We start from the raw sequence: 9,989 nt of genomic DNA, 5'->3' as shown, positions 1-9,989 counted from the left end.
AAAGACGGCTCCTAAGGTCTCCCCAAAGATCTTATAGGGCAGCGTAAGGGGAGTGTCTAGGGGTACGCACAGGCTTACGATTGGTGTGCCTCCAGGCTTGGAGGGCTTGCCCTGTGTTGATTGGTCAACTGGTTGTTATGGCTCATAGGCCCTCCCAGGGTGGTTGCTATGCTCTCTACGTCATTGTCGTGCGCTTGTCCGTAAAGCACACCCAGGGTCGTAAAGCATAGCGCCACCAGCTAACTTCTGATTGGTTCCTTGTCACAAGACAGGCATCTGACCTTTTAGTGACTAAGGTTCCTTGTCACGAGACAGGCATCTGACCTCTAAGTGACCAAGGCAGGTTTATGGCAAGCACGTGTTCGGCTGTTATGGCTGCCAAAAGGGAAGCCGGTTCCTTCACCAGCACCCACTTCAGGCAGCTCACGACAGCCTATAACTCCAGCTCCAGCTCATCCAATAACCTCTTCTCCCGGCATGCTCACACACAAAACAAACAAAATACAATAAATCTTTATTTAACCCTCCCTTCTGATTTGATAAGGTGGAGAAATAGATCTGGAGATGTTGGGGAGACTGGGTGCCATCCACCTTCAGCAGTCTTGTCTCCTGTTGTGGAGTCCCCAGTCCCAGTGTCATGTGGTAGACAGGCAACAACCACCCTCAGCTTCAGTGAGGGACTGCAGAAACTTTGGTGGGATGCAGCGGTTTTTTAATTAACATATTTGCGGCCTGAACTCCCTCTCTTCCCCTCACTCTGGGGCTTTGTGCTCTCTGAATTCAACTTTCAGAAACCTGTGTGCGCGCCCACCCCCACCCTTGCAGGAGCCGGAGCCTGGGGCACCTCTTCCTTCCTTCTTCCCAGATAGTCCAGGGGACACCCGAGTGCCCTCAGCAGAGGGTGAATCGCCTGGCACTGATGTTCATGCGGGTGAGTCCCAGATGCCGCAGTGGCGGGGCCAGAGCCAGACCAGTCCCAGACTCCAGCTCCAACTCCAGCTCCGCCTCATCCAGCAGCTCCTGGTGCAGGTGACAGGCTTGGTCCACTTTGAGTCGGTGCAGCTGGGCACGCAGCCTCAGCAGTTGCCCCGCCAGCTGCCGGTCCTGAGCACGCATCTCCTGCTGTGACCAATAGGGGGCATGAGCGTGCCAGATCAGCCTCACCAGGCATTGTTCCCTTTCTGGGAACACTCTTTGCATAGAACAGCTCACAGAGCCGCTTCTCACCTAACTTCATCCTTCCCCGTCTCTCAGATCTTGTTCCGGATTGGTGGTTCCCAAACCAGGCGAAGGACCCATTCGTATGCAAATATAGATATCTGGTACACCATTACAAATCAACTAAGATGACTCGCTGAGCTGAACTGGACATGCTTACATATTAGCACAGCTAATATTTAACTCTCTCCTCCTAAGAGTCTACCCGAGAGCAAAGCCAGGGTCTACTTTTTCCTTGGCTACCTCTTCTCTCTACGGCAGTGATTCTCAACCTTCCTAATGCTGCAACCCTTTAATACAGTTCCTCACGTTGTGGTGGCCCCCAAGCATGAAATTATTTTCGTTGTTACTTCAGAACTGTAATTTTGCTAGTGTTATGAATCATATTGTGTGTATATTATATATATATATATATATATATATATATATTATATATCTGATACGCAGGATATCTGCTATGAGACCCTGTGAAAGGGTCATTCGACACCCTCACTCACACACAAAGGGTCGAGATCCACAGGTTGAGAGGGTCTATTAATAGGGTCTATTAATCCGGAGTTGGCTTCACAAATAAAGCACCCCTGGATTCCTGGCTCCCCGGTCCTAGAGCACAGCACTGAGGAATTGCTTTGGAGAGTGGTCCATTCTCACCTCCTCCCGGCCCCACAGAGGGGACTGGCCCAAAGACCCTGCGCAAGTCTATCCAGCCCAGTGGACTCACCAGCTCCCTTCTGAGCCATTCAAGCGCAGAATCCATGGAGTCAAAGCCACAGATGGCTCCAGGTCTCCCCGGCTCAGGTCTGACTTGGACTCTGCCCCAGGTGGGGTTCTGGACCCTGGCGGTCCACTCCAGATATGAGGGTCGTCGGGTCTGCAGCTGAAGCTTGGCTGTCAGTGCCTTCACAGAGTCTAAGCTCCCCTCCTCCTCCTCCTCCTCCTCCTCCTCGCCCACCGCCTGGAACCTCAGTGGCTCTAGGGACATGGTAGGTCTGCGGTGGTCAATGGGGCGGTGAGGGAAAGGTCGCAGGAGAGCTGGAAGAGGCTGAGGGTGAGGGTAAAGAGTGTGCCAGGAGCGTGCGGTGGCGAATGGAGATGGTAAGGGAGGCTAGGTGTGCCAGGCTAAGTGAGCAGATGGGTGTGTGAGGCTAAGTGTGCAAGGGATGGAATTTTCCTGGTCTGCAAACTGGGGGCCACGTGATGCCCATCCGGCTGGGGGCAGGAGGAGCCCTTCGGATGAATTTTATTGTCTTTGCCCACAATCAGGTTCCTGGTTCCCAGAAAGGAAGTTACAGCAGGATAAGAAAAGCATCATCCGACTTGGCCCTCCTCCCGTGACCCAAGTCAAGGGAGTCGAGAGAGGGCGAGGGGCCGACTAGCTCCCTGCTCTTCGTGGGATCTGGCTGTAGCCTGGGCGTCTGTGGCCCTCAACTCTGGCGCTGCTGTGATGGGACTTTGGATAGGGCTCCACTTCGCTGAGCCTCTGTTGGGACCGGACCATGATTCCAAGCTTTACTCTAAGGAGCCTTAGGTTCTGTTGGCAATCACTGAGGACCATCGGCGGCTGAAGGGCAGCACTGTAGATGGACTTCTAGCGAGCTGCCTCCCTGTCATTCACAGGGTTTCATTCAGCCTCCCTCCCTCCCTCCCTCCCTCCCTCCCCTCCCTCCCTCCCTCCCTCCTCCTCCTCCCCTCCCTCCCTCCATCTCTCCTTCCCTCCCTCCCTACTTCCCTCCCTCCCTACTTCCCTCTCTCTCATCTCAAATGTAGCCAAGGCTGGCCTAGGCTTCATTATATAGACCAGGTTGGCCTTCAAATCACAGAACTTTGCCTGCCTCTGCCTCCAAAGTGCTGGCACCAAGGTGTGGGTCACCACTGCCCAGCTGCCACAAGTGTTTCTCAACTCTCTTTAAACCTGTCATCAGTGAGAGCAGGGCTGGGGTTCCCATCAGTAACCCTCCCTAGCATGCTCAAGGCTCTGGGTTTGCACCAGCTATTAGAGAGAGAGAGAGAGACAGAGACAGAGAGAAGGGAGAGAGGGAGGAAGGGGAGAGAGGGGGAGGAAAAAAGAGGGAAAGAAAAAGGGGTCAGAGAGAAGAGAAACGGAAGTAGTCCCAGGCATGGTGACAGCATGAGTGGATTTTGTGCATATTTTTCGGTGCTCCTGTGTGAATGTACAGGAGGATAAAACCAACCAACGAAAAACTTAAAGAAAACATGTGTGGTGACATACGCCCATGCCAGTAATCCCAGCACTTGGGAGGTGAAGACAGAAATTCATTCTCAGCTACATGGTGAATTTGAAGTCAGCCTGGTATATATGAGACAGTTACTCAAAAACACAGCAAAGCAAGAAGAGGAGGAGGAAGAGGAGGAGGGGGAAGAGATAAAAGAAAAATGTACAAGTAAATATGTAATTCGGAGCCAGGCGGTGGTTACACCCTTAATCCCAGCACCCTGGAGGCAGAGGCAGGCTGATCTCTGTGAGGTCAAGGGCAGCCTGGTCTACAGAGTGAGTTGCAGGACAGCCAGGGCTACACAGAGAAATACTGTCTTTTGAAAGAAATTTAAAATAAATAAACATGTAATTTGCTAAATTCTCCCAAATAAACACTGAAGCCACACCTAGGTCAAATAGCACTTCTCACTACTGGGGAACTTCCTGGCTTGACATGTCTCACATTCCTCTCCACAGAATAACATTTTTTTTGTTTCCAAATGAACAGACACACACACACACACACACACACACACACACACACACACACACTTTTTTGTTTTTGTTTTGAGACAGGGTTTTGTAGTTATTCTGTAGCACAAACTGACTTCATTCTCACAGGGATCCTCTTGCCTCTGCCTCTAAATGCTGGGGTTCCATTCATGAACTGCCATGCCTGGCACAGCCTCCATTTCTGCCCCTCCTCACCCAATTGCTGGTGCAAACCCAGAGGCTTGAGCATGCCAGGAAGGCACCCCAGCCCAGTTGTTTCTGACAACTTAAATAGGTTTTGTCATTTTGTATACTTTCCAGTGCTCCTCCAATGCTGCTGTGTGTCACAATCTCCTGGGGGTGGAGGGAAACCCTGTGCTACAACAGACGGCGTCCCCTTCACTAGTTTCAGATTCAGTATGAGAATACTGGGGGGGGTAGGGCGGGGGCGGGGACTAATCCGGGTGTCTATCAAACCCCTTGCCTTGAAGCTTTTGCTGGTCTGGAATTTCATAGCCTGTCTTCTTCTGGGTTTTGGTTTCCACAGGGTCTCAGTGTGCAGCCAAGGCTGGCCTCATGCTCTGTAAGCCTCCTACGTGTTGGGTGTACAGGTGTGAGCACCAAAACCAGCTGTACTCTGTACTGTTCCACGCTCGGCTGCTTTCAGAGGGCAGCTCCAGCTTTCTGTTTATGTTATGGTGAGCAGCTAAGCCGTCCCCAGCCCTCCCATTACTCTCTTATTTTCTCCCTCCTCTATTTACTCCTCTTCTTTCCTTCTCAGTCAGTCTCCTCTCTGCTGTCACAGCCTAGATGCGTGTATGAATTTAAATCTTGATCCCACACATGAGAGAAAAGATGCAACGTTTGTCTCAGTATGGTTCATTTCACTTGGCAGGATGATCTCCAGTTCCATCAATTTTTCTGAAAATGTTGCAATTTCATTCTCTTTATAACTAGATAAAATCCTATTGTGTATATTTACCATGCCTTCTCCATCTGCTTGCCTGTTGATAAACCCCTGGGATGGTTCTATACCTTGACTGATGCAACAATAACATTGCAACCATAAACATTATTGTATAAAGTGAGGACATGACTGCTCCAAGGTATGGTTGAGAGGAAGGTTTTTATTGTGGATATGAGGGAGAGGGCAGCCAGAGGCATCTGGAAGAGTCCAGAATAGGGAGAGAAAGTAGTGAACTGAACATGGCCAGCAGAATGAACTGGGGGGCCGTGATGGGGGAGGAGAGGAAAGGAGAGGAGAGGAGAGAGAGAGAGAGAGAGAGAGAGAAAGAGAGAGAGAGAGAGGACCAAGAGAGCACATGGCTGAAATGGCAGGGCTGTGTAGGAATGAGAAGCTGGGAAAGGGAAACCATGAGCCAGAGTGGAGAAGTTTAAGGTAGGGATGGGGTGAGAAGAGCTGAGATGAGCCAGGATGCCAGCAGCATGGACTCTGTAACAGGTAATTTCTATGCCAAGAGCCTGGATTTTGGTATGCTAATAGGTACCACAGTTAGCCATTTCTTTTGGACCTGACAATGTGGGGAGGGGGGCTGGGGGTGGAGATTGGATGTGCAGGTGTCTCCTTTATTTGCTGATTTAGAACCCCAGGATAACACAGCTGGGTCACAACAGTGGTTCTGTTTTTAGGGGTTTTTTTTTGGGGGGGGTGTAATTTTTTATTTTATGTATGTGGATGTTTTGCCTGCATATATGCATATGCACTGTGGGGATCCCTGGTACACAGAGGCCAGAAGAGGATGTTGGATTTCCTGGCACTGGAGTTACATATAGATGGTATAAGCTGCTATGTGGGTGTTTAGAATCGAACCCGGCTTTAATCCCAGCATTTGGGAGGCAGAGGCAGGTAGATCTCTGAGTTCCAGGCTAGCCAAGGCTTCATCGTGAGACCCTGTCTCAAAAAACAAACAGACAAACAACAACAAGAATCAAACCAAAGTCCTCTGGAAGAGCAGCAAACAGTCTTAAAGGCTGAGCCACCTCTCCAGCACCCATTTTAGTTTTGTAAGGAGCCTCCATGATGGCTACACCAGCTTACATTTCTGCTGAAATTTCTGCACTCACCAGCGTTCTCTCTCCCTTTCTTTTTCTGTGTGTGTGTATGTGTGTGTGTGTGTGTGTTTGGTTTGTTTTGGTTTTGGTTTTTCAAGTCAGGGTTTCTCTGTGTAGCTTTGAAGCCTGTCCTGGAACTCACTCTGTAGACCAGGCTGGCCTTGAACTCATAGAGATCCTCCTGCCTCTGCCTCTCAAGTTCTGAGATTAAAAGCATTCACCACCACCACCCAGCAATTTATTGATTTTTATTTTATGCATATAATGTTTTGCCTACATGAAATGTATGCACAACACATGTGTGCAGTGTTGGAGGAGGCCAGAAGAGGGCATCAGGTCGCCTGAAACTGTAGTTACAGAAGGTCATTAGGTAGCCCCAAGTGGGTGCTGGGAATCCAATCCAGATCCTCTGCAAGAGCAACAAGTGCTCTTAACTGCTCAGCTGTCTCTCTGGACCCCATTGTTATTTTCTTTATGATCTCCAGGGAAGATGGAATCTCAAGCGTATTTGCATGTGGTGTGTTTGTTAGTATGAGGTGAGGGTGTCATCAGTGGCTCTCCACCATTCTGTATAGACCACAGATCTCCCAGGATTAGGGGACTGTAATGTTCAAACCAAAGCCTGAGACAGAAGGAGTCCCCCTTTAGTTTTTGAAAACAGGGTCTGGCTGACCAATGAGCTACAATTTGACTGACTCCCCCTGACCTTTAGTGCTGGGTTTACTTGTTCTGGGGATCTGAACTCAGGTGGCAATGCTTGGCAGAAGTGACTTTACTCACTGAACCACCTCAACCAGGATCTCAATGTATTTTTGTTGTTTTGCTTTGCTTTGCTTTGTTTTTCTTTTCTTTCTTTCTTTCTTCTTTTTTTTTTTATGGTTTTTGATTTTTTGAGACAGGGTTTCTCGGTGGCTTTGGAGACTGTCCTGGAACTAGCTCTTGTAGACCAGGCTGGTCTTGAACTCACAGAGATCTGCCTGCCTTTGCCTCCTAAATGCTGGGATTAAAGGCATGTGCCACCGATGCCTGGCTTGCTTTGTTTTTCAAAACAAAGCTTTGTTTTTCAAAACACCTCTGTGGTCACCAGGCACACATGGGCTGCCCAGTAAAACACTCATAAACATAAATCTAGAAAAATATTAAAAGGTTTTCTCTGACTATTCTGGAACTCACTCTGTAGACCAGATCTGCCTGCCTCTGCCTCTGCTTTGATTGAAGGTGTACACCACCACCTGCCTAGTCTAGATCAATGTATTTTTAATTTGCATTTCCCTAATGGTCAAAGATGTTGAACGAACACCTCAAGTATTTAAGGGCCACTTGTATTTCTTCCTCTGAGAACTGTATAATCTATTCCTTAGCACACTCTCTCATTGGATGATTTTGTGTGTTCTATTATTATCCTTGTTATCTTGACTTAGCATCACAAATATATCAGTAAAAATACTAAAAGGGAACTAAAGAGATGGACGGTTCATTCAGTGGTTCAGAGCAATTGTCACTCTTGTACAGGACCCAGGTTTGATTCCCAGCACCCATCTGGTGGCTCACAACCTCACAACTCCAGTTCCAGGGGATCCATTACACCTCTGTGGTCACCAGGCACACACGTGCTGCCCAGTAAAACATTCATAAACATAAATCTAGAAAAATATTAAAAGCAGGTGCATGGATTTATGGTTGAATGAGTCCTCTAGCAAATTAGTTGAGTTTCCTATTGTAGTTACCAACTGAAGCATGTCTCTTGCTAGACTAAGCCCCTGTGAGCAGAGGGTCTTCTAGGGTCCCTATATAAAAAACATGGCTCAGTTCATTGTATGGGCAATTCACACTTATTGAAAAGGATGCAGTCAAAGCGCTGGAGTTGCTCAGGACCCGACAAAGCCAGAGTTGGTTTGTGAAGGTGGCCCATAGGCAGGACTTGGGGGAAGGGGGAGCGCCAGCTACAAAGCTGTTCGCTTTTAAGGTGGGCCAAGGGATTTCCCCCCACCCAAGTTTCAAATGTGTGGGAGAAAGAAGGCAGTTCTCAGTTAACACACCCACATTTTCCAGCCCACCCACCAGGGTACAGGGGAACAAATGGTTATTTTTCTTTCTTTTGAAGTCCTCAAGGGTCCCAGCACCCCAGGACTTAAAAAAATAAAATATCGAGAGCCTCTGGAGACAGGCAGAGAGGTAAGAGCTTTAGATAAGATTTTCATCACCGTTTCACCGATGACGAAACTTTGATTTCCTTAATGGACTCTGGAGGACGGTCCTAAGAAAACCTGAGAACCTGGGCCTCGGAGGAAATGCCTTGGAAGTGTGTGTTCCCTTCCGATGAGGCCTTTGTCCGTGTCTCCAGCCGCCCAACCTGTCCCTGCCATAGTCTGGGGGCTGGGACCCAGGGTAGCGCTAGCAAAATGGAGTTCTGGGGGGTGATCTCAACGCCGCTGGGCGAGCCAAACCCCCAGCTCCGTAGCACCACCTGCTGCTGTCGCCGGGGCTCCAGTTTGAATCTGTGACTGACGTCTTTGTTGCTGTTGTTTATTCATTCCATCGAGAAACAGTGATCTGGGAGAAGACAGGGTGGGGGGGACTGCGCAGCTGGAGACGGCGCCCTCCTGGATCAGCCCGTCCCCAGCGTTCCAGTGTCGTAGGGGACCCGGGCACCACCACGCTGTAAGGTCCTGAGGATGCTGCAGCTCAACACCCGGGAGTGGAAGCTGATCTCCGGTTCTGTCCCGGTGTCCAGGGGGCGTCCTTGAGGCACGGACACTATCCATGTGTATTTAAGGGAGTTTTTTAAGGGGGTACTGTGCAAGGGCTCTGTATGTAGTGTTACTCCGGGGTACAACCAAGTAGGGAGGATGGGGGTGGGGCTTGAGATTCATGGAGTAGCAGAACTGAAAGAGGAATGACAGAGGCACCATCGCGACTTTCCCAACAGTCTCTTCCTCAGGTGCTGTTCTTGGAACCAGCCATCATTTCCTTTCTGTTCTTTCTAAAGGCCCCAGAGGCCTGAGATTGGGCGATCCCGGCACTTGCACGCGCTCGAATGCTGGGAAGGGACTGACCCAGCAGCAAGGGGGTAGTAGCTGGCTAGGAGGGAGCGGTCTGGGGGGCCTCGGATGAAGAACAGGGACACAAAGAACACTCCGTTTGGTGCCCTAGGCCGGGCTTTCGACTCTCCCTGAATGCATTTCAACTAAGTCAGGTGAGGCAGAACTCAGGCTTGTGCCATAGCCCGAGCACAGCCCAGGCCACTTTGCAGCTCTGGCTATCACCATACTCCTAGCACATCACTCCCCAGTTTCTGGACCCTAGACCTTTATTCTTGGCCCTTTTAAATCTTTGCTTGGCTAATTCCTGCTTGACTTTGTCCATGTTGTGTCCCCACCCCCCAACACTTGAAATCTTGTCCCTTTGTCAATCCTGGGCAAATGTTTGTTCTGCTGGCTACACCCTTCCCTTTCCCACCACAATCCTCCCATACATAATGCTGTTTCCAGTCTGAGACTGCCAACCTTTGCCAGTTCCTCGGTGTAGACTAACCTAAGGCCTCCCTGAGCTCAGTCCTTGAAACCAGTCCAGGGCCCTGTATTCAGGTTCTACAACTCTAGCCATCATGCTTAGAGCTGTTGCTGGCAGAGCTCACCTTGGGGTCCATGGCTTCATCAAGGATACACGATTGGCCTTAGGTATAAGGATAAAAAAAGAAAGACAAAGCGGGTACCTTTCGGTGGGCACTGCCCAGGTACGCCACTAAGCAAACACCATGTGCAATAGCGAAAGAGGGTTATTGGGAAAGGGGGAGAGGGAAAGGTTGGGTCAGAGTGGGGACATAAGAGAGGCAGGAAGACAGAACAGAACAGAACAGAGACAAGAGGAAGAAGAGAGGCAAGGGGGCTGGAAAGGTGGCTCAGGGGTTAAGAGAACTGGCTGCTCTTCCAGAGGTTCTGAATTCAATTCCCAGGAACCACATGGTGGCTCACAACTATCTGTAATGAGA

At 49.7% G+C, this 9,989-nt stretch overlaps 1 protein-coding gene across 1 annotated transcript; it reads right to left on the bottom strand.

Moving 5' to 3' along the window:
* Window positions 1–414: 414 nt before the first annotated feature.
* On the bottom strand, window positions 415–2,200 carry Fam167b (family with sequence similarity 167 member B). Its single transcript, XM_027398984.2, has 2 exons — window positions 1,940–2,200; window positions 415–1,122 (listed from the first exon to the last, which is right to left on the bottom strand). The coding sequence occupies exons 1-2, from the start codon at window positions 2,198–2,200 to the stop codon at window positions 892–894; spliced, it is 492 nt and encodes a 163-aa protein (XP_027254785.1). The 3' UTR covers window positions 415–891.
* Window positions 2,201–9,989: the final 7,789 nt, after the last annotated feature.

Source organism: Cricetulus griseus, chromosome 2, assembly GCF_003668045.3.
Source record: "Cricetulus griseus strain 17A/GY chromosome 2, alternate assembly CriGri-PICRH-1.0, whole genome shotgun sequence".
NCBI classification, from domain to species: Eukaryota; Metazoa; Chordata; class Mammalia; order Rodentia; family Cricetidae; genus Cricetulus; species Cricetulus griseus.
This window is presented reverse-complemented; position numbering and strand designations above follow the sequence as displayed.

Bases quoted from the DNA above. Each gene is read 5' to 3' on its own strand.
- Fam167b (XM_027398984.2), bottom strand. From the start codon at position 2,200: ATGTCCCTAGAGCCACTGAGGTTCCAGGCGGTGGGCGAGGAGGAGGAG. The intron at 1,123-1,939 runs GTGAGTCCACTG...TATTGGTCACAG, and splicing joins AATGGCTCAGAAGGGAGCTG to CAGGAGATGCGTGCTCAGGA.